The 24,687-nt window shown below is 44.4% G+C and overlaps 1 protein-coding gene across 14 annotated transcripts in view; it reads left to right on the top strand.

Annotated features, from left to right (window-relative positions):
• Window positions 1–24,687, top strand: part of NEK4 (NIMA related kinase 4) — a 61,798-nt gene that overhangs the window by 35,796 nt on the left and 1,315 nt on the right. For 2 of the 14 annotated variants that reach the window (XM_063703492.1, XM_063703493.1), the window contains one exon: window positions 4,000–4,304. The exons of 7 other annotated variants lie outside the window; for them this stretch is intronic. In XM_063703492.1, the coding sequence (XP_063559562.1) occupies window positions 4,000–4,179 (180 nt within the window). In that variant the 3' untranslated portion in view covers window positions 4,180–4,304. Of the gene's footprint in view, window positions 1–2,187; window positions 2,304–3,999; window positions 6,317–6,365; window positions 8,216–8,244; window positions 8,386–24,687 lie in introns of those variants that run through there. 5 more of the 14 variants (XR_010132669.1, XM_055382645.2, XM_055382646.2 and 2 more) reach the window with 5 other exon arrangements.

The following is a 24,687-nucleotide window of genomic DNA, read 5'->3' as shown; positions in this document are numbered from 1 at the left end:
TACTCAAGAATTTCTATATTGGTAGTTTTCTTTTTTTTAAATGAAATTTCATTTTATTCTGATAAAGACTAATGTATGCCTAATCACCTAGTGATAATCCATAAGTTTGGTAATTCACAACATTTTTAGAAAGCACATAATATTAACATTCAAATAAAGCATTATAGAAAGTTTTATAAAGAATGAAGTGCTAGTTGGGCAGGGATGGGTGGGACAAGAAGAAAAGAATGAAGTGTTTACTATAATTCTTTTTTTTTTTTTTTAATGAGACTGAGTCTCGCTCTGTCACCTAGGCTGGAGTGCAGTGGTGCGATCTCAGCTCACTGTAAGCTCTGCCTCCCTGGTTCACGCCATTCTCCTGCCTCAGCCTCCCGAGTAGCTGGGACTACAGGTGCCCGCCACCACGCTCGGCTAATGTTTTGTATTTTTAGTAGAGACTGGGTTTCACTGTGTCAGCCAGGATGGTCTCGATCTCCTGACCTCATGATCTGCCCACCTCGGCCTCCCAAAGTGCTGGGATTACAGGCGTGAGCCACCAGGCCCGGCCTGCTATAATTCTTTTTAAAAACCTTGGTTCATCTTGAAAGATCGATGGATTTTTAAAATATCAGAAGAAAAGGAAAATAAATTCCCCCCCGCCAAAAATACATAAGAACCACTTACTGGCACTTGTATTTTAAGTACCTGGGAAAAAACAGGACAGATTTTTAAAGGCAATTAATAACAGCTGTTACAAGGGCTTGTTTCATTTGATTTAGCACCAAGTAAAATAAGAGTAAATATGCCACGGAAGACATAGTCAGGTTTTTCCTCCACTTCTCATATTGCCCCACTTCTCCTACCACATCACACAGTACATCAGCAACCATCCTTGTTGCCCCACTAAGGAATCACTTTAGATTCCAATTTTTAAATGGCTGGTCAGATGACACCAGTAGAGTTCTTTCCCCTTAAGATAAGGTGGCAGTGAATGCTAACAGGTATCAATTTCTTTGATCAGAAACAAACAACTCCTTCAGGAAATTAACTTACTTTCCTGATCCTTGTTAACCTATCATGTAAATTCTTTTTATTGGCACACCTGTTTACTAATTATGATTGATTGCTATTTTTGGCAAAGGAACATTCCCCAGGCATGCCTGAGCTATTTACTAATGACAAAGTGTGCTTACTTTACATAGTGCCATGGGTTTTCTCTTTTTCTTTTATTTTTGGGAGGGGTGTACAATACCTTGTTATTTATCAGGGCAGATCTCATACATTGGATCAAAAAGAGAAACTGGTAAGTAGATCGTAAAACACATTTCTTAACCTGAGTAACATCTGTGAACACAGACTTTAACTACATTTTGTTGAAAAATTCATTCAACTTTGGTGCTTATCCAAGAACTTGTAATGTCAATTTCTGACATAAATAATAACCCTCAGTACATATGTATTTTCAAAAGAAAACAAGTGATCTTAAAGTAATATTTTTATCTATGCTAATTGTTACATTTTTATAGCAAATTGGAAATTCTGAGTAAACTGAAAGTGTTTAACACCAAAATAAATTTCGCTCTAACAAATGTTTTAAAAGTTTAGACATCTCTGATGTTTTTGAAGATAACTGGATAAAACACACTAGATGATTTCAAAAGATGAATCTTAGTATCTGTCTCATTTGACACTTCCTTAGTATTCAGAATAAAATTGTAGAAATAAAAGTAGTGTACTTTTCAAAGAATTCATATATACTGGAAGTCTTAGGAAAAGCAGCTTCTAAATGGAAGGCCTAGGAGGTTTGCTCATCTTACTCGTTACATGTATTTCCCCTCATGGAGTAACTGAACAGCTTTCTGGCTTGTTTGTGGAATTTTAGTTGGTAGGAAAGCATATACACAGGGCCAAATCCTCTTGGTTTCTGTTCTGGAGAATGTTTTCATTACCCCTTTTTTTTTTTTTGGTAATATTCTAAGACTGGCTTTGTTTCAGTTCACAAGCCTTTAGTCTCTTGATATCCATCTCTGGTTTATCATCCTCTTGCTGAATGAGAGGCTCCCCAGTCAGATCATCAATGCCAACAGTTTTGGGAGGGTTGAATTCAATGTTGTAGACTTGACCACTGGTGGGATGAATTGTACTGGTAGTTTTGATTAAACTCTCTACTCCGATATAACTGTTCTTTTTTTTTTTTTTTTTTTTGAGACGGAGTCTCGCTGTGTCACCCAGGCTGGGGTGCAGTGGTGCGATCTCGGCTCACCTCCACCTCCCAGGTTCAAGCGATTCTTCTGCCTCAGCCTCCCTAGTAGCTGGGACTACAGGTGTGTGCCACCACACATGGCTAATTTTTGTATTTTTAGTAGGGACAGGGTTTCACCATGTTGGCCAGGATGGTCTCGATCTTTTTTTTTTTTTGAGTTGGAGTCTCACTCTGTTACCTAGCAGGCTGGAGTGCAGTGGCATAATATTGGCTCACCGCAACCTCCACCTCCTGGGTTCAAGCAATTCTCCTGCCTCAGCCTCCCGAGCAGCTGGGATTACAGGCACCCGCCACCACACCTGGCTAATTTTTGTATATTTAGTAGAGACGGGGTTTCACCATTTTGGCCAGGCTGGTCTTGAACTCCTGACCTCGTGATCCACCCACCTCGGCCTCCCAAAATGCTGGGATTACAGGCATGAGCCACCGCGCCTGGCCTGTGGTCTCGATCTCTTGACCTTATGATCCACATGCCTTGGCCTCCTCAAGTGCTGGGATTACAGGCGTGAACCACTATGCCTGGCCAACTGTTCTCTCTTTATATATTATTTTTATATATATTATCTTTACATTTGTAAGGTTACCTTTCAGTGTGTGGATCAGTAGATGAGTACTGAGGCTTGAATGCAAACTGAATTCTTTGCCACATTTATTACATTTATAACGTTTGTGACCTATGTGAGTCTTCCAATGTTGTGTTAGCTATGAAGTACGACTGAAGACTTTGCCACATTTTTGCATCTGTAAGGTGTGCAGTGAATTCTCTTCAGTATGAATCTTCCAATGTCATGCAAGGTGTAAATTTTGATTCACCTTGCCACATGAATTACACTTGTAAGGTCTCTCTCCAGTATGAATTATCCGATGGTTGATTAGGTATAACTTGTGTCCGAAGACCTTGCTGCATTCACTATATTTGTAAAGTTTCTCTCCAGTATGGATTAGAAGATGGGCCATAAGTCCTGAATGCTTGCTAAATGCTTTCAACGTTTGTTACATTTGTAAGGCTTCTCTGTACTATGAATTATTTGATGCCGTGCAATTGACCAAAGACCTTGCCACATTCATTACGTGTGTAAGGTTTTTCTGCAGTATGACTTCTCTGTTGAGTGAGGGAAAATTTGTGCCTGAAGTTCTTGTACACTCATTACATTTGTAAGGTTTTTCTCCAGAATGGATTACAAGATGGGCAGTAAGTCCTGAACACTCTTTAAATGCTTTACCACATTCGTTACATTTGCGAGGCCTCTCTCCAGTATGAATTCTTTGACGTTGTGCAAGGTTTGAATTGCTGTTAAACACCTTGTGACAGTCACTACGTTTGTAAGGCTTCTGTCCGGTATGAATTCTCCAGTGATCTGCAAGGTGTGGATTGCAACTAAAGACCTTGCCACATTACTGCATTTGTAAGGTTTATCTGCAGTATGGATTACTTGATGATTAGTAAGACTTGCAGACACTCTAAAAACTTTGCCATCTTAACTACGTCCATAAGATTTTTCCTCTAATGTGTGCTTTGTCGTCTTGTGGGAGTGATGGGAAATCAATGAAATCATTTCTGTATTTATTTAACACTAGAAGAATTTTTTTTGAAGTGGTGGAACTGAGGAACTATGGTTTGTAAACTTTTCAATTTGATTACTTCCATAAATTTTCCTTCCAGCTTAAAATAGCTGCAATTCAGGCAGATGTGACTGAAGGTTAATCCAAGTTGATTTTTAATAGGCTCATTTTCTGTATTACTTCCCAATGTACAGCTCCTCCCTGTGTTCACACCTTTGATGCATTCCCTGCCATCTGGATTGTTTGCTGTCTTCACCCTGCAGAGTCCAGAGCTCTCGCTTTGTCTCCAACATGGAGATAATGCTCAGGTCAGGAAGACAGATTCCCAGAAAGACCAGGTTCCTGTAGTTCTCCTACATCACTTCCCTGTATAAAGCCCTCTGTGCAGGGTCCCGTTATTTCCACTCCTCCTGAGATAAGTGTGTAGCCACATCCATGAATGTCAAGTGACGCTGAGTAAGAGTCTTTCCTGATTCCTTTTATTTCCGCTTCTTTCTCTTCTGGGCTTCTTCATCACAGCCTGACTCATAAGAAATCAATCTGTGGCCGGGTGTGGTGGCTCACGCCTGTAATCCCAACACCCTGGGAGGCCGAGATGGGCGGATCATGAGGTCAGGAGATTGAGACCATCCTGACTTAACAGGGTGAAACCCCGTCTGTACTAAAAATACAAAAAAATTAGCCAGGCACAGTGGCAGGCGTCTGTAGTCCCAGCTACTCGGGAGGCTGAGGCAGGAGAATGGCATGAACCCAGGAGGCGGAGCTTGCAGTGAGCCAAGATCACGCCACTGCACTCAGCCTGGGTAACTGAGAGAGACTGTGTCTCAAAAAGAAAAAAAAAAGAAATCAATCTGTGAGGCTTGGCGCTGGGTGGCTCATGCCTGTAATCCCAGCATGTGTTAGTCTGTTCTCACACTGCTAATAAAGACATACCTGAGATTGGGTAGTTTATAAAGAAAAGAGGATTAATTGACTCATGGTTCCATATGGCTGGGGAGGCCTTAACAATCATAGCAGATGGTGAAGGGGAAGCAAGACATGTCTTACGTGGCAGCAGGCAAGAGAGTGTGTGCAGGGGGACTGCCCTTCATAAAACCGTCAGATCTCGTGAGACTTACTCACTATCATGAGAACCGCATGGGAAAACCCGTCCCCATGATTCACTTGCCTCCCACCGGGTCCCTCCCACGACACGTGGGGATTATGGGAGATACAATTCAAGATGAGATTTGGGTGGAGACACAGCTAAACCATACTTTCGGAGGACGAGGTGGGCAGATTGCCTGAACTCAGAAGTTTAAGACGGGCCTGGGCAACATGGCAAGACTCCTGTGTGTGCTGCGGCATGACCTTCACTCCACGTGATCCACTTCCAGGTCTCATTGGACACATTTTGAGTTAATTCTTGCATATGGCATGATGAAGTAAAGCTCCAACTTCATTATGTATGTGGCTGTCCTGTTGTCCCATCACCATGTGTTGCAAAGACTATTTTCTCACCTTGTTAAAAATCAGTTGACTAGAGACACATGGGCTTATTTCTGGACTCTCATTTCTATTCCACTGATCTATATATCTATCCTTATGCCACTACCACACTTTGCTTACTGTTACTTTGGAGCAAGGTTTGAAATCAGGAAGGGTGAGTCCTCCACTATTATTCTTTCTCAAGATTGTTTTGGTTATTCTGGGTCCCTTGCAATTACATATGAATTTTAGAATTTGTTTGTCAATTTCCACAAAGAAGCCAGCTGTCTTAAAGAAATTGAGAGAAGAAAGAAAAGTATGTTCGTAAATTTTTTGTTGTAACTCTGTCATTTCTGGATCTCTTTATTTATTCCTTTGGATTCAACTTTCCATGTGGAGTCATTTCTGTAGCCTAATACAGCTTTGCTCCCACTTACCTCCTTTGTTTTGTTATTGGCAAATATATTACATTTCTATATGTTATAGGCTCAACAATATATACATTTTTTTAAATTGTAAAAAAATGGAGATAAAATATACCATTTTAGCCATTTTAAAGCATACAGTTCAGTGGTATTAAGTACATTCACATTGTTGTACAACATTCACCACCATCTATCATCAGAACTTTTTTCATGTTGCAAAACTGAAACTCTACACCCATTTAACAATAGTTCCCCATTTCCTGCCCCCACCAGCCCCTGGCAACCACCCATCTACTTTCTGTCTCTCTGAGTTTGACTATCCTAAGCATTTACACAAAGCTGAGACATAAAATGTTAAACTGGCCCACAAAGAAAGCTCCATGCTCAGATGCTTTACTGATGAATTCTTCCAACCATCTAAGAAAGAAAGAACACCAATCCTGCACAAAGTCTTCCAGAATACTTTAAGAGGAGATACTTCCCACCTTATCCACAAAACCAGCACAACTCTGACATCAAAACTCAACAAGGACACTACATGAAAAAATATCAGATCAATATCTCTCATGAACAGAGGTGAAAAAATACTTTAGTCATCTGGATTTTGTTAAAGATTTTCAAATGAATGTTCATAAGGGATATTCATATGCATTTCTCTTTTCCTGTAGTGTCCCTGTCTGGCCCCAGCACCAGGGCATTGTCGTCAGCCTCATAAAATGAACCAGGAATTACCCCTTCCTCCTCAACTCTCTGGAAAAGTTTGAGAAGGATTGGCATCAGTTCCTCTCCAAATGTGTGGTAGAATCACCAGCAAAGCCATCAGGTCTAGGAACTTTCCTTTTTGGGAGTTTGTTGATGATTGATTCATTCTCCTTACACTAGTTATGGGTCTATTCAGATTTTCTATTTCTTTGTGATTCAGTCTCAGTAGGTTTTATGTTTCTAGGAGTGTGTCCATTTCATCTAGGTTTATGCAACTTGTTGGCATACAATTGTTCATAGTTCTCTTACGATTCTTTTTTATTTTATTTATTTATGTTTGAGATGGAGTCTCGCTCTGTCACCAAGCTAGAGTGCCATGGCGCAATTTCAGCTCGCTGCAATCTCTGCCTCCCGGTTTCAAGGGATTCTCCTGCCTCAGGCTCCCGAGTAGCTGGGATTACAGGCACACGCCACCACACCCAGCTAATTTTTGCATTTTTAGTAGAGATGGGGTTTCACCATGTTGGCCAGGAGGTCTTGATCTCCTGACCTCGTGATCCACCTACCTCGGCTTCCCAAAGTGTTGGGATTACAGGCATGAGCCGCCATGCCCACCCAATTCTTTTTATTTCTGTAGAGCTGGTAGTAATGTATCCATTTTAATTTCTTATTTTGGTAATTTGAGTCTTTTTTTTTTTTTGGCTAGTCAAGTGAAGCAATCTTTTTTTTTTTTTTTGAGACACAGAGTCTTGCTCAGCCGCCCAGGCTAGAGTGCAGTGGCATGATCTCGGCTCACTGCAACCACCATCTCCCGGGTTCAAGCGATTCTCCCATCTCAGCCTCCCAAGTAGCTGGGATTACAGGCAACCGCCATCATGCCTGGCTAATTTTTGTATTTTAGTAGAGATGGGGTTTCACCATGTTGGCCAGTCTGGTCTTGAACTCCTGACCTCAGGTGATCCACCCACCTTGGCCTTCCAAAGTGCTAGGATTACAGGTGTGAGCCACTGTGCCTGCCCTTTTTGTTTTTTAATTTAAAATATTTGAAACAGGCTTTCGCTCCATCCCCCAGGCTGGAGTGCAGTATTGGGGGAACCCGCCCCCCAATATTTCAACGTAGGTTCTTTCTATTTTCCATAAGTGTCGGCCAGCTGAGAAATAAAGAGAAAGAGTACAAAGAGAGGAATTTTTGTACTGGGCCTCCAGGGGTGACATCACATGTGGGTAGGACCGTGATGCCCACCTGAGCCTTAAAACCAGCAAGTTTTTATTAAGGATTTCAAAAGGGGAGGGGGTGTACAAACAGGGAGTAGGTCACAAAGATCACATGCTTCAAAGGGCAAAAGGCAGAACAAATATCACATGCTTATGAGGAAACAGGACAAGGGCAAAATCAGAACATACTGATAAGGGTCTATGTTCAGCTGTGCACATATTGTCTTGATAAACATCTTAAACAACAGAAAACACGGTTCGAGAGCAGAGAACCGGTCTGACCACAAATTTACCAGGGTGGAGTTTTTTCCCCACCCTAACAAGCCTGAGGGTACTGCAGGAGACCAGGGCATATTTCAGTCCTTATCTCAACCACATAAGACAGACACTCCCAGAGCAGCCGTTTATAGACCTCCTCCCAGGGATGCATTCCTTCCCCAGGGTATTAATTATTAATATTCCTTGCTAGGAAAAGAATTTAGCGATATCTTCCCTACTTGCATGTCTGTTTATAGGCTCTCTGCAAGAAGAAAAATATGGCTCTATTTTGCCCGACCCCTCAGGCAGTCAGACCTTATGGTTGTCTTCCCTTGTTCCCTGAAAATCGCTGTTATTCTGTTCTTTTTCAAGGTGCACTGACTTCATATTGTTCAAACACACATGTTTTACAATCAATTTGTACAGTTAACACAATTATCATGGTGGTCCTGAGGTGACGTACGTCCTCATCTTATGAAGATAACAGGATTAAGAGATTAAAGTAAAACAGGGGTAAGAAATTATAAAAGTATTATTTGGGAACTGATAAATGTCCATGAAATCTTCACAATTTATGTTCCTCTGCCATGGCTCCAGCCAGTCCCTCTGTTCAGAGTCCCTGACTTCCTGCAACAGTGCAGTGGCGCAATTTTGGCTCTCTGTAACCTCTACCTCCCAGGCTCAAGTGATCCTCCCACCTCAGCCTCTAGAATAGCTGGGACTACAGGTGTGGGGCACCACGTGCAGCTAATTATTTTTGTACTTTTTGTAGAGATGGGCTTTCACTGTGTTCCCTAGGCTGGTCTTGAACCCTTGGGCTCAAGTGATCCGCCTGTGTAAGCCTCCTAAAGTACTGGGGTTACAGGTGTGAGCTACCATGCCTGGCGCCTTAATTTTTTAAATTTTTTGTAGAAACAAGGTCTGTCTATATTGCCCAGGCTGGTCTCGAACTGCTGATCTCATGCAATCCTCTCATCTATGTCTCCCAAAGTGCTGAGATTACAGTCATTGGCCACCGTGCCCAGCCCAAGATCTTTCTTTTTTAATGTAAGTGTTTACAGCTATAAATTCCCCCCTTAGCACTGCTTTTGCTGAATTCCAAAAGTTTCAGTATATTGTTTTTTATTTTCATTTGTCTCTAAGTATTTTCTAATTTTCCTTTTGATTTCTTCTTTGATCCATTGGTGATTTAAGAGTGTGTTATTTAGACTGGGCACAGTGGCTTATGCCTGTAATCCCAGCACTTCAGGAGGCCGAAGTGGGTGGATCACTTGAGGTCAGGAGTTCACACCAGCCTGTCCAACCTGTGAAACCCTGTCTCTACTAAAAATACAAAAATTAGCCGGTTGTGGTGTTGGGCACCTGTGATCCCAGCTACTCAAGAGGCTGAGGCGGAATTGCTTGAACCTGGGAGGTGGAGGTCGGAGTGAGCCGAGGTCACACTACCACACTCCAGCCTGGGTGACTGCGTCTCAAAAACAAAAAGTGTTATTTGGTTCCCACAAATTTGGGAATTTTAGTTTTCCTTGTTACTGATTTCTAACTTCATCCCACTGTGGTTGGAGAAGATATTCTGTGTGCTATCTTTTCTTTAAAATCTATTGAGACAATTTGTGGTCTATAGTATGGTCTGTCCTGGAGAATGACCCATGTGCACTTGAGAAGAATACATATTCTGTTGTTAGGTAAAGAATTTTAATGTAGTTCAGGCGCAGTGGCTCACGCCTGTAATCCCAGCATTTTGGGAGGCTGAGGCTGGTGGATCACCCAAGGTCAGGAGTTCGAGACCAGCCTGACCAACATGGTGAAACTCTGTCTCTACTAAAAATACAAAATTAGCTGGGCATGGTGGTACACATCTGTAATCTCAGCTACCAGAGAGGCTGAGGCAGGAGAATCGCTTGAACCTGGGAGGCAGAGGTTGTGGTGAGCTAAGATCGAGCCATTGCATTCTAGCCTGGGCAACAAGAGTGAAACTCTGTCTCAGAAAAAAAAAAAAAAAAAGTTTTAGATGCCTGTTAGATCTAGTTGGTTTACTGCATTGTTCAAGTCCTCTTATTTATTTATTTGAGAGGGAGTCTCGCTCTGTCACCCAGGCTGGAGTGCAGTGGTGCCATCTCAGCTCACTGCAACCTCCACCTCCCAGGTACAAGCAATTCTCTGCCTCAGCCTTCGAGTAGCTGGGACTACAGGCACCCGCCACCACACCCAGATAATTTTTGTATTTTTAGTAGAGACGGGGTTTCACCATCTTGGCCAGGCAGGTCTTGAACTCCTGACCTTGTGATCCACCTGCCTCAGCCTCCCAAAGTTCTGGGATTACAGGTGTGAGCCACTGTGCCCAGCCAAGTCCTGAATTTTTTTTTTTTTTTTTTTTTTTTGAGACGGAGTCTCGCTCTGTTGCCCAGGCTGGAGTGCAGTGGTGTGATCTCAGCTCACTGCAAGCTCTGCCTCCCGGATTCACAGCATTCTCCTGCCTCAGCCTCCCGAGTAGCTGGGACTACAGGTGCCCGCCACCATGCCCAGCTAATTTTTTTGTATTTTTAGAAGAGACAGGGTTTCACCGTGTTAGCCAGGATGGTGTCAATCTCCTGAGCTCGTGATCCACCTGCCTCGGCCTCCTAAAGTGCTGGGATTATAGGCATGAGCCACCACGCCCAGCCCCAAGTCCTCCATTTTCTTAATTATCTTCTGCCAGGTTGTTCTATCCATTATTGAGAGTGGGGTATTGAAGTCTGCAACTATTAGTCATGGTTTGTTTTTTACACCTAAAAACAAACCATCAATATCCTCATTTGTACATTTAGGTGCATAAATGTTAATAATTGTTCTAATCTTCTTGCTGTATATGTCTCCTTTTTTGTCTCTTATAACCTTTTTTTAATTTAAAGACATTTTGTCTGATATTTGTAAGGCCATCCCTAATCTCCTTTGGTTACAATTTATGTGGAATATTTTTTTCAAAATTTTTACTTGCAATTTTTTTGTGTCTTTAGATATAGAGTCTCTTATAGATAGCATATAGGTGGATTCTGTGTTTTTTTAAATCCATTCTGCCAATTTCTATCTTTGGAGAGTTTAATCCATTTACATTTAAAGTAATTATTGATAAGGAGGGACTAATGTTATTTTACTAATTTATGTTCTGTATGCATTATAGTTTTTTAATTGCTTATTTCCTGCTTTACTGTCTTCTTTTGTGTTTAGTTGATTTTTTTTGTAGTGAAAAATTTTAATATAATATGTAACATGTCCTGTAACTGTTTTGTCTGTGGTTACCATGGAGATTATATTTAATGTCCTAAAATTATAATACTCTAGTTTGAATTTATGCCAGCTTAACTTCAATAACATACAAAAACTCTACCCTTTTAACAGCTCTGCCCCAAATCCTTCTAGTTATTGATGTCACAAAAGTATATCTTTGTACATTATATTTTTTTTTTTGAGACAGAGTCTTGCTCTGTTGCCCAGGCTGGAGTGCAGTGGCGCAGTCTCAGCTCACTGCAAGCTCCGCCTCCCGGGTTCACTTCATTCTCCTGCCTCAGCCTCCCGAGTAGCTGGGACTACAGGCGCCCGCAACCATGCCCGGCTAATTTTTTTTTGTATTTTTAGTAGAGACGGGGTTTCACCGTGTTAGCCAGGATGGTCTCGATCTCCTGACCTCGTGATCCACCCGCCTCAGCCTCCCAAAGTGCTGGGATTACAGGCGTGAGCCACAGCGCCCGGCCTGTACATTATATGTTTAAAAACAGGATCTAAAAATTGGTTTTTAAAATGCATTAGTCTCTTAAATTATATGGAAAACAAAACGTGGAATTGCAAACAAAAGTTACAGTAATATTAGCTTTTAGTCTAATTGTTTTGTAATGTATTAGCCTCTTAAATCTTGTAGAAAACAAAAAAAAGAAATTACAAATAATTGTTACAATAATACTAGCTTTTATAGTTGCCCATCTGTTTATCTTTACCAAAGGGATTTCTTTTACAAACATATTTTTTATTGTTAATCAACAAATCATAATTGTACATATTTATAGAGTACAATGTGATGTTCTGATATATGTATACAATGTGTTTTGATTAAATCAAGCTAATCAACATATCTGTCACCTCAAGTATTTATCATTTTCTTGTGATGAGGACATTTGAAATTCTCTTAGCAATTTTGAAATATGTAATACATTATTATTAAATGTAGTCACCATGTTGTGCAATGTATCTCAAAATACTTACTCCTGCTGTATAACTGAACCTTGTACCCTTTGACCAACACCTGCCCATTCTCCCCACCCTTCGGCCTCTGGTAAACACCATTCTCCTGTCTGTTCCTATTAATTTGATTAATCTGATTGTTTTTAGAGATTTTTCTTTCTTCATAAAGCTTCAAGTTAATTATTGTCATTTCCTTTCAACCCACAGAATTCCCTTGAATATTTCTGATAGGGAAGATCTAGTGTAAATCAGATTTATCTGGAAATGTCTTGATTTCTCCCTCACTTTTGAAGGGCATTTTTGCCAGATACGGTATTCTTGGTATTTTTTCTTTTAGCATTTTGAATATATTAGCCCACTGCTTTCTGGCCTCCACAGTTCCTGATGAAAAAACCCGTTGGTAATCTTATCCTTTGTATGTGATAAGTTGCTTCTCTCATGCTGTTTTCAGGATTCTCTGTCTTTGTCTTTTGACAGTTTTGTGTGTGTGTGTGTGTGTGTGTGTGTGTGTGTGTGTGTGTGTGTGTGTTTTAAGACAAAGTCTCACTGTCCCCAGGGTGGAGTGCGGTGGCGCCATCTTGGCTCACTGCAACCTCTGTCTCCCGGGTTCAAGCAATTTTTGTGACTCAGCCTCCTGTGTAGCTGGGATCACAGGCATGTGGCATCACATGGGGCTAATTTTAGTATTTTTAGTAGAGACAGGGTTTCACCATGTCATCCAGGTTGGTCTTGAACTCCTGACCTCAAGTGATCCACCCGCCGTGGCCTCCCAAAGTGCTAGGATAGCAGGTGTGAGCCACTAAGCCTGGCTGTGTCTTTTTACAGTTTGATTATAATGTATTTCAGTGTAGACTCTTGAGTTCATCCTACTTGGAGTTTGTTGAGCCTCTTGGATGTTTATTTTGTCTTTTAAATATTTGTCTTTCATCAAACTTGTGAATTTTTCAGCTATTATTTCTTCAGATCATTTATCTGATCCCCTCTCTCTCCTCTTTCTGTGGGACTCCCACATTGCTTACGTTGGGCTGCTTGATGGTGTTCTATAGGTCCTTTAAGCTCTGTTCACTTTCTGTAGTCTTTTTTCTTCCTGTTCTTCAGACTTGATACTTTTAATTATCCTATCTTCAAGTTCACTATTTCTTTCTTGTCCTTGCTCAGATCTGCTTTTTCATTGCAGTTATTGTACTTCTCATCTTCAGAATTTCTTTTTTTCAGACCGGGCATGGTGGCTCATGCCTGTAATCCCAGCACTTTGGGAGGCTGAGCCAGGCAGATGACTTAAGGTCAGGAGTTCGACCAGCCTGACCAACATGGTAAAACCCCGTCTACACTAAAAGTACAACAATTAGGCACGGTGGCATGCACCTGTAATTCCAGCTACTCAGGAGGCTGAGACACGAGAATCGCTTGAACCCGGGAGATGGAGGTCACAGGTTGTACTGCCCTTCAGCCTGGGTGATGGAGCAAGACTCCATCTCAAAAAAAAAAAAATTCTTTTTTTCTTTTTATGTCTTTCTCTTTACTGATATTTGTTTTATTTATACATCATTTTATTTTATTTTGAGACAGGGTCTCATTCTGTCTGGAGTGCAGTGGTGCAGTGATAGCTCCCTGCAGCCTCAAACTCCTGGGCACAAGTGATCCTCCCGCTTTAGCTTCTCAAGTGGCTGGAACTGCAGGCACATGCCACCATACCTAGCTAATTTTAAAATTTTTTTGTAGAGACAGGGTCTCATTATGTTGCCCAGGCTGGTCTCAAACACCTGGTCTCAACTAATCCTCCTGCCTTGACTTCCCAAAGTACTTAGATTTCAGGTGTGAGCCACCATGCCTGGCCACATAATTACATAACTTTCTTTTTCTGAGACAGAGTCTCGCTCTGTCGCTCAGGCTAGAGGGCAATGGAATAGTCATGGCTCACTGCAGCCTGGGCTCAGGTCATCCTCCCACCTCAGCCTCCCAGGTTGCCAGGACTGTAGGAGCATGCCACCACACCCAGCTATTTTTTTTGTACATTTTGTAGAGACAGGGTTTCGCCATGTTACCCAGGCCGCTCTCAAACTCCTGGCCTCAAGCAATCTGCCTGCCTCAGCCTCCCAGAGTCCTGTGATTACAGGCATGAGTCACCATGCCCGGCCACATCATTTTCTAATAAGTCTGCCATCTGATCTTAGGGACAATTTCTATTGATTTCTTTTGTTTTTTTCCTTTGAATGGTCCATACTTATTTTTTATGTCTTGTGGTTTTTTGTTTTCAAACTGGACATTTGAGTTTTTATCATGTGATAATTTAGGGGTCCTCCATGCCAGTGATGTAGGATTTACTTCTCAGTCACTTTGCAAGCCAGGGACCTCTGGCTGGCCATGCCCCACCCAGGCCTCGCTCAGCCATGCTGGTGTGCCCCAGCTCGCTTGTGTTATAGCTTGTACCCACGTTCAGCAGTTTCTGAGCTCTCGGACCTTGCCCAAGAAGAATAAGGATACGCTGGATGTTGAAGGGTGAGGAGGGTGGAGAAGAATTTTATTGAGTGATGAAACAGCTATCAGCAGAGAGGGGATGCGAGGGTGGTCCCCCTACCTTAAGGTGGGGAAGTCCCCCTAATATGGCTGAGTCCAGGGTTTTTTATGGGCTCAGAATAGGGGAGGGGTAGGCTGTAGGTAGTATTAGAAAAGGCAACATTCGATTGGTTAAAAGGCATTATTCAGAAAGTATCAATTGGGAAAGAGCGAGCAAAGAGGAACAGAAGTTCCCACTCTGGATCACAGGTTTCATCCAGGACCAGCAGTCTGGTCTTTCAGCCTTCGGGCTGATTTGGCTTGAAGGTGGGGTTTCACTGGGAACCTGTCCCATCTGCCTAGGTATTTGGCCACCTCCTGTCACTATCACCAGGGATTAGTCACAGGTATAAACTTAAGATCCTTCTCATGTCTGAATCTGTGTTTTCCCCTGGGCATGTACATGCATGGTAACTTTCCAAATTCCCCTGTAAATGTGGTTACTTTTTTTTTTTTTTTTTTTGAGACAGGGTCTTGCTCTGTCACCCAGGCTGGAGTACAATGGTGTAATCACAGCTCACTGCAGCCTCTGCCTCCTGGACTTAAGCAATTCTCCTGTCCCAGCCTCCTTAGTAGCTTGGACAACAGGCGTGCCCCACCACACTTAGCTAATTAAAAAAAAAATTTTTTTTTTGGTAGAGACAGAGTCTCCCTATGTTGCCCAGGTGGGTCTTGAACTCCTGGGCTCAAGCAATTCTCCTGCCTTGGCCTCCCAAAGTTCTGGGATTCTAGGCATAAGCCACCGTGCCCAGTGGCTTTGGAACATCCTGCTCCTTCAATGTATGGCCCCCAAAAGGGGGAAAAGAAAAAAAATAAAGTGGGGAGAAATAAAGGCACCAGCCTTTTAAATCCCCAGGAAGTCACTTCAGCTAGAGGGAGGGAGGTTTGCAACAGTGTCAGTGATGGTTGCAACATTGGTTTCCTGCTTCTATATCTGTACTTCAGTGATCAGAAGCAGCAATCAGCTATCAGTACAGAGATCCCTGATACTTGGAGGACTGGTTTCTTATTGCCTACCCTGGTTCTTGCAAGCAGCATGCAAGCTGCTTCAGGAACAGACAGCATGACTGTCTGCCACTGGGTGCAGAGTGCTTGGGGCTGAAGTGAACCACAATTTAGCTTCTAAGACTTCCCCCAGATGTTTCCAGCCTTCAAGAGAATCCAGAGTTTTTAAATAGTTACGTAAAAGAGATTCTGTCAGTACAATTTCTGGTTGAGTGAAGAGATACAATTTTTGCTTGAGTGAGGAGATGAATTCCTGATGCTTCTTACTCTGCCATCTTGTATAGTATTGTTTCATACAGTAGCTTTTCAGATTAGTTAAGGAGAGGCAAAATGTGTTTGTATTGTGTTTTATAATTACCTTTACCAGCACTCTTTTGTGTTTTCACATTGCTTTGAGTTATTGTGTAGGGTCTCATCCTTTTAGCTTGATGAACTTCACTTAGTTTTCCTGTAATGTGGGTCTGCTAGCCACACATTCTCTGCTTTTGTTTATCTGAGAATTTCCTTATTTCACTTTTATTTTTGAATGATAGATTTGGTAGATATGGGATTCTTGTCTGACAGTTTTTTGGAGCACCTTGAATGTTATCCTTCTGCCTTCTAGCCTCCATTGTTTATGAGGAGATGTTAGCTGTGAATGTTATTGGTGTTGCCTTCTGATGAGTTATTTTCATCTTGCTGCTTTCAAGGTTTTCTCTGTTTTTGACTTTCAGCACTTTAACCTTAATGTGTCTGTCTGTGGATCTCTTTGAGTTTATCCTACTTGGAAGTTCATTTAGCTTCTTGGACGTGTAGATCAATGTTTTTCAATAAATTTGTAAAGTATTCAGGCATTATTTCTTAAAAATTTTTTTTTCTGCTTCTTTTTTTTTTGGAGACAGAGTCTTGCTCTGTCACCCAGGCTGGAGTTCAGTGGTGCGATCTCAGCTCACTACAACCTCCATCTCCTGGGTTCTTGGCATGGTGGTGTGTGTCTGTAGTCCTAGCTGTCTAGCTACTCATCTGCTTCAGCCTCCCAAGTACCCAGAACTACAGGCATATGCCACCACGCCCAGCTAATTTTTGTATTTTTAGTAGAGACGGGGGTTCACCATGTTGGCCAAGCAGGTCTTTTACTTCTGACCTCAAGTGATTCGCCCACCTCGGCCTCCCAAAGTGCTGGGATTACAGGTGTGAGCCACCAAGCCCGGGCTTTTTTCTGCTCCTGTCTCTCCTCTGCTGGTGTTTTCTTTATACATATTTGGTGCAGTTAATGGTGCCCTTCATTTCTCTGAGTCTCTGTTCATTTTTCATTTTAGCTTTTTCTCCATTATTTGGATTGCATAATTTCTGTTGGTCTGTCCCCAAGCTTGCTAATTGTTCTGCCAGTGTAAGTACGCTGTTGAGCCCCTCTAGTGAATTTTTCTTTTCAGTTATTGTACTTTTTAGCTCTAGAATTTCCATTTGGGTCTTTTAATTAATAATTTTTTTCTGTTTCTTAATATTCTCTATTTGATATGACACTGTCATTATACCTTCCTTTACTTTTTAAATTATGGTTTCCTTTTGTTCTTTGAACATATTTATAATGGCTACTTTGAAATCTTTTTTTTTTTTCTTTTTTTTGAGACAGAGTCTCACTCTGTCACCCAGGCTGGAGTGCAGTGGCGTGATCTTCGCTCACTACAACCTCCGCCTCCCAGGTTCAAGCGATTCTCCTGCCTCAGCCTCCCGAGTAACTGGGACTACAGGTGCGTGCCACCATACCTGGCTAATTTTGTATTTTTAGTAGAGACGGGGTTTCACCATATTGGTCAGGCTGGTCTTGTACTCCTATGTCAGTATCTGAGATTTTTTTCTGACCCCAAGAGGCCTCCTCCCAGCTTTGTAATCGTCTCTGCAAACTAGCCCAGCCTATAGTTTAGTTTACATCTCCAATGAATTGGCTTATCTCCTCCCAGTTGCCTTTCTACTGCTGTATCTAAAACACAGGTTCAGTTGCTTGCTGCTTGCAGAGTCCAATTAACAAGAGCAAGGTCTGGTATAAAGTGACTTTTTATTCCAAAGCTTAGCTTAGTGGAAGTAGAGGCTTTCTGCCTTTAAGGGTACTCCTCCTTTGGAGCAGAAAGCAAGCACTTTTAAAGGGGGCGTAGGCCAGGCGCGATGGCTTATCCGTGTATGCCCAGCACTTTGGGAAGCCAAGGCGGGCAGATCACCTGAGGTTGGGAGTTCGAGAGCAGCTTGACCAACATGGAGAAACCCTGTCTCTACTAAAAATACAAAATTAGCCAGGCGTGGTGGGGCATGCCTATTATCCCAGCTACTTGGGAGGCTGAGGCAGGAGAATCACTTGAGCCCAGGAGGCGGAGGTCACGGTCGGTGAGCCGAGATTGTGCCATTGCACTCCAGCCTGGGCAATGAGAGCGGAACTCCGTCTCAAAAAAAAGGGCCTAACATGAATGGGACATGGCGGGTTGGGGGGAAGCGAGCAGTTGTAGGGGTCTGCGTGCTAGCTTGGTGGCTTATCTACCAGGTGATCAAGGTGGTGACTGCTGGTTTCTTTGTGGGCAGGCATTGGGTTGTGAATCTACTGTTATCTCTCGAGACAACCTCCTAGTGGGTAAGAGCTCTGCTCTGGAGCTTCTAAGCACATAGTTGAACTACCCCTGTAGGGAGTGTCTGATGAAGAGAAGGTAAAAGGCTATAATTGTATTTCTTTTTTTTTTTTTTGAGACGGAGTCTTACTCTGTCGCCCAGGCTGGAGTGCAGTGGCATGATCTCGGCTCACTGCAACCTCCACCTCCCGGGTTCAAGTGATTCTCCTGCCTCATCCTCCCGAGTAGCTGGGATTACTGGCGTCTGCCACCATGCCCGGCTAATTTTTGTATTTTTAATAGAGACAGTGTTTCACCATGTTGGCCAGGCTGGTCTCAAACTCCTGACCTTAGGTGATCAACCTGCCTTGGCCTCCCAGAGAGTGCTGGGATTACAGGCATGAGCCACCATGCCCAGCCTATAATTGTATTTCTAAAGAGCTAAGTAGGAAGTGGGAAAAAGGAGGAAAAGAAGAGAGAGAAAACAAAGAATTTAAAAATAATTAAATAATTGAGGCCAGGTGCAGTAGCTCACGCCTGTGATCCCAGCACCTTGGGAGACTGAGGTGGGCAGATCACTTGAGGTCAAGAGTTTGAGACCAGCCTGGCAAACGTGACGAAACCCCGTCTCTACTAAAAATACAAAAATTAGCCTGGTGTGGTGGCATACGCCTGTAATCCCAGCTACTCAGGAGGCTGAGGCATGAGAATTGCTTGAACCCGGGGGGGGCGGGGGGCAGAGGTTGCAGTGAGCTGAGATTGTGCCACTGCACTCCAGCCTGGATGACAGAGAGAGACTCTGTCTCAAAGAATAATAATAATAATAATTTAATTAAAGTGGAGGTACTCAGTTACACTTCCACTCTTTTTGAAAGCACTCTGAGGCTTTAACTCCATATTCTGTTGCAAATGAAGTCAGTTCATTTAGGAGGAGATTTGGTGCTCTGTTTTATGGCCTGTTTCTATTCCCAAGCAAAGTTTGTGAGCATGGCTATGGAGCTGTGGGTGGAGACAATGGCACTCTTCCGAGTGATACCCCCACTTTAGAAACTTAGCACCCGGTTTTGGAGGGAGATGGGGCAGTAGCCTCTTGTCTTCTTGGCATACTTGGCATACTTCTTGGCATTTCACTAACATGGAATCTTCACTTTATGGTCTGGGGAAGAGGTGATTTGGGGCACCATAATTTTTTTTTTTTTTGAGATGGAGTCTTGCTTTGTCACCCAGGCTGTAGTGCAGAGGTGCGATCTCAGCTCACTGCAACCTCTGCCTGCTGGATTCAAGTGATTCTCCTACGTCAGCCTCCCAAGTAGCTGGGATTATAGGCACTCACCACCACACCCAGCCAATTTTGTATTTTTAGTAGAGATGCGGTTTCACCATGTTGGCCAGGCTGGGTCTCAAACTCCTGACCTCAAGTGATCCACCCACCTCGGTCTCCCAAAGTGCTGGGATTACAGGTGTGAGCCAACACACCTGGCCTGGGCCCCATAATTTTTAGCAGTCCTGTACCCAAAGTAGAACCTACATCCTAGTACCCTGGGCTAGGTGGAAGAAGGGAGCTCCCACTTCTTGCCTGCACCCTCCTGAAATGTAGCCTCAACAACAGGCAGCAGGATGAGATCTGCCAATGTCCTGCCCTCCCAAGAAGATAACCTTTGAACTGGAAGTTGCAGGGAAACAAAGGCCTGTGTTCTTGCCTTCACTGGCCTGGAGTAGAATTTTTGTCTCACTTAGGCGGGATGGAGAAAGGTGGCAGTTGGTCATGATTCGCATACCACTGACTCTTACCATTCTTACCAAAGTCTAGATTTTCTCAAATAAATGTTTCTTCTGTCAAAAGACAAAATTATAACACATTTTGTTTAAAGATCTCAATTGGGTTTGTTGTGATTCTAGCATTGGGCAACACTTCATTCTATAAAATAGAATAAGTGTTCTAATGAGTGAAGCAGAGGAGATTGGCTTTATAGACAGAAAAGGGGTTGGATAAAGAAGAAAAAAAGAACAAAAAGTGGATTGGTCTCAGTTAATAGGGTTGCTCCAGAAAAAAAGTGGATTGGTCATTTTAGGGTGGGGACAGGGAGATAGAATAATGGAAAAATAAGCTGATTGGTTAACATCTAGGTTACTTCAGATGAAAGATTAAAACAGAGAGAGCTTCATACGACGTCAGTTGAAACTGGCCTCTTTGGGAAATTCATTCTCGATTTCTTGACAGCTCAATTTCGGTTTGGTGAGCATGAGTGACTCCATTATAATTTTTAGTCTGGACAGTTGGGCCTGGTGTTACGAGATCTTTGGGGTGTCACTTTTCCAGCCAGAAACGTCTGTGGCTGATGGCGCCTTTGCCTGAGTTTTACTTGGGCCCATTGGGCTTGTTCTGTCCATGGCCTGGCACTGCACTATATTACCAACCTGTATCCCATGCCTGCCAAGGGAGAGTCAGGCATGGAGCGGCGAGGGGTGTGGGAGTGAGCATGGGGTCCAGCCACTGTGCAGTCAGACACGCTAGTTGCTGCAGCGGGGCGGGCAGCTCCAGGTGCCGGCATGGGTACTGGTCCTCTGCGAAGCTATGGCCAGACCAGGTGCACCTCAAGCAGCTTCCACTGCTGGCACCAGGGAACACTGGGGAAGCTTGGAGATGCCAGGAACCACAGTGCCCCAAAGAGGAAGTCACAGCCCTGGCTTGGGGAGCTCCCAGGTCTGGGCTCCTTGAAGGGCCACAGCTCTTCTCTCCTCTTCACATGCAACGTGGTGAGAAAGGGGCATGTTTCAGCTGCTAACATGTTTGTTTACAGTTCTTTTAGCCTCACCATTCATGGGTCTCGAGTTCTTGTCCTGTGACCAGGAAGGGGTATGTGGACAAGTACAGGGTAAGCAAGAGGAAGAGGAGTTTCTTTGAGAGAACAGCTCAGGCTGGACGTGGTAGCTCACGCCTGTAATCCCAGCATTTTGGGAGGCCGAGGTGGGTGGATCATGAGGTCAGGAGTTTGAGACCAGCCTGGCCAACATGGTGAAACCCCGTCTCTACTAAAAATACCAAAAAAAATTAGCTGGGCCTGATGGCATGTGCCTGTAATCCCAGCTACTGGGCAGGCTGAGGCAAGAGAATCGCTTGAACCCAGGAGGCAGAGGTTGCAGTGAGCCATGATCGTGCCACTGCACTCCAGCCTGGGTGACAGAGCAAGGCTCCGTCTCAGAAAAAGAGAGAGAACAGCTCAGAGGAGATCCGCAGGGGGCATCTCCTTTCCATAGACAGGGTGTCTCGTGGAGTATTCAGCCCCACTCATCTTGATGAGTATTGAGCTCTCAGCAGAGGGTAGCTCCTCTCTGCAGCTGGCCGTCCCATTGTCTGTTCTGCTCTGGCTGAGCCCAGGGCTTTTAGGGGACTTAAACGGGAGGAAGTACCTGCCGATTTGTCCATGGGTAGGCCCAGAAAAGGCACCACAAGTTCCCACTCTGGTCTATGGGACTAGCAGCCTGGTACCCAGCCTTCGCTCCCTCCCTGGCCGGAAGGTGGGGCCTCACCGGGGACCCGCCCCCTTCTGCCCAGTAGCCTGTCTGCCTCCTGCTCAGGGCCCAGGCTGTTCATACCACGGTACACGTGCAGGCCAGTGCCAAGCTGCCCTCCACTCCCCCTCAGCTTACTTTCCCCATCCTGCGCTTGTTAGAGCCCAAAGTCCGGAGGGGGACAAAGTGGCAGGGGGCTGGTGTGTCATTGCTGCCCCAAACATGCGCACACCTGGCCAGGCTTTGACCGCGCCTGGGCTTACGCCGCTCTGAGATTGGAGCTGGGGGTGGGGGTAATAGGGAGAGGCCAGGCAGTGGGAACAGACACCCCCGAGCCTGCGGGGGCAGTTGGGGCCGCTCGGGCCTGGCTCTGCCTTGGGGCACCTCTCTGCCTGCCCCTTTGCGCCCGACCACGCTGCTCCCCCAGCGGCAGGTGACAGCCTGGCCCCATCCTAGCAACCTCCAGGGCAGTGGGCTCTGGGCGGGGCTCCCAGGGGCGGGCTCTGGGGACTGTCTGCTTCCTCCCCTTGCCCTCCCCACAGCTGAAGCAGGTGTCCGGAGTGGTGGAGGGTCCGGGCCTGGGGGCGGGTCCCAACCATGCGAAGGTGGGCGTGGCCTGGTCAGCTGCTTCAGGGGCGCGGGGCACAGGTTCCAGTGGTGCCACTGCTCTTCTGCAGCTGCTCCTGCCATCACCGCTCACATCTCCCTGCTGCTGCCAGCGCGATGGTAGCGGCTGCTCCGGATGGCCCGTGACTGCCATCAGTAGTGCAGGAGTTTAGTCCAAAACAATGGCCTCCTATAATTTTTATTTAAAAATTCGAATGTCATTTTCTCTTAGCACCGTTTCCAGAGACTTTGTTTTTTTGAGTTGCTCTGTAGCCCGGCCTGGAGTGCAGTGGCATGATCACGGCTCACTGCAGTCTCTGCCTCACCAGCTCAAGTCATTCTCCCACCTCAGCCTCCCAAGTACCTAGGACTACAGGTGCACACCACCACACCTGGCTAATTTTTTGTAGTCTTTGTAGAGACAAAGTTTCACCATGTTGCCTAGGCTGGTCTTGAACTCCTGAGCTCAAGGGATCAGCCCGCTTTGGCCTTGCAAAGTGCTGGAATTACAGATGTGAGCCATGGTACCTGGCCACTGAGGGTGGTGGGAGGTTTACAGAGCTCCTTATGGTGTCATGCTGGATGTGGAACCAAACAGGATTACATTTTATATTTAATTATGTCTTTTTAAATTTGAAACATTTCCTCACTTTGTTTTTCCTGACTTTGACTTTTTTTTTTTTTTGAGAGGGAGTTTTGCTCTTGTTGCCCAGGCTAGAGTGCAATGGTGCGATCTTGGCTCACCGCAACCTCCGCCTCCCGGGTTCAAGCGATTCTCCTGCCTCAGCCTCCTGAGTAGCTGGGATTACAGGCATGTGCCACCATGCCCGGCTAATTTTGTATTTTTAGTAGAGACAGGGTTTCTCCATGTTGGTCAGGCTGGTCTCGAACTCCCGACCTCAGGTGATCTGCCTGCCTCGGCCTCCCAAAGTGCTGGGATTACAGGCGTGAGCTACTATGCCTGGCTGACTTTGACATTTTTGAGGAGTAGGGGCCATATGTTTATTTTTTGCAGCATAGAATAATTTATTGCAAAAGAAAAATAATGTTTTGAAAGTTAGTGCAGAATAGGCAGTACACCCTGAGAGAGAGAGGATTCAGGGCAGGCTGCTCATAAGGATGAGACAGCCTAGGCTGTGTGTTTTATTAAATGTCCCTTGGTTTGGATTTTTCCAATGTTTTCTCATGAATAGATTTAGGTTATACATTTTTGGCAGGAATACCACAGAAGTGATATGCCCTCAGTGCATTGTATCAGGAGGTTCACAGTATCTGTTTAACATACTAGGTGTTATTTTAATTTTGAACAGTTCTTTCCACAAGCATACACTGAATGTCACATAGTACTTTTTTTATTACTGGTCAGGTTGAATTTTATGTATGCTAATGATATGGAAGGGGGACAGGGAAGTACTGGGTAAGGGAGGGCGTGGCCTCTGGCTAGGGCTCCACCCTCAGATCTGTGCCCATGGACCTAGGCGAGAACAGGCACTGCTGGTTCGTGCCCAAATGTTGCATTTCCCAAGACCACCCTGGCCTGCCACTCCCCCATCCTGTGCCTGTAAAAACCCCGGAGACCCTCGCAGGAACACAGATAAGAGGTTGGATGTTGAGAGGAGCACATTGGCAGAAGAAGACACAAGCAGCTGGACATTGAGAGGATGTCGAGGGGAGCATGCCAGCGGAAAAGCACACTGACAGATGCCAGCATGCCAGCAGGCCATCGACCAGCAGAACGAGGTGGAGTTTGGCCAGGGTAGCTGGGGGAGAACCCGGTCCACCGAGTGGCCAGACTCCAGGGGAAAACCATCTCCCTTCTGGTTCCCGCATCTGCTGAGAGCTACTTTCACTCAATAAAACCTTGCATTCATTCTCCAAGCCCACGTGTGATCTGATTCTTCCGGTACATCAAGGCAAGAACCCTGGGATACAAAAGCCCTCTGTCCTTGCGATAGGGTAAGGGTCTAATTGAGCTAACACAAGCTGCCTACAGATGGCTAAACTAAAAGAGCACCCTGTAACGCACACCCACTGGGGCTTCAGCTGTAAACATTCACCACTAGACACTACCATGGGGTCAGAGCCCCACAGCCTGCCTGTCTGTATGGTCCCCTAGAGGTTTGAGCAGTGGGGCACTGAAGAAGCGAGCCACACCCCCATCGCACGCCCTGCGAGGGGGACAAGGGAACTTTTCCCATTTCACTAAGTGGTTATTTATATGATTATTTTGTAAATATATGGGATTTACATTTACATACATATATAAATGAATTTGCTGAATTATCTATGAAATTGATTTTGTTTTACCTATTCTAATATTGTTGGGTTTTATTGATTCAAAGAACTC

The sequence above is a fragment of the Gorilla gorilla genome, chromosome 2 (assembly GCF_029281585.2).
Source record: "Gorilla gorilla gorilla isolate KB3781 chromosome 2, NHGRI_mGorGor1-v2.1_pri, whole genome shotgun sequence".
Classification (NCBI taxonomy): Eukaryota; Metazoa; Chordata; class Mammalia; order Primates; family Hominidae; genus Gorilla; species Gorilla gorilla.
The sequence above is the reverse complement of the archived record's forward strand: the minus strand, read 5'-3'. Positions and strand labels throughout refer to the sequence as shown.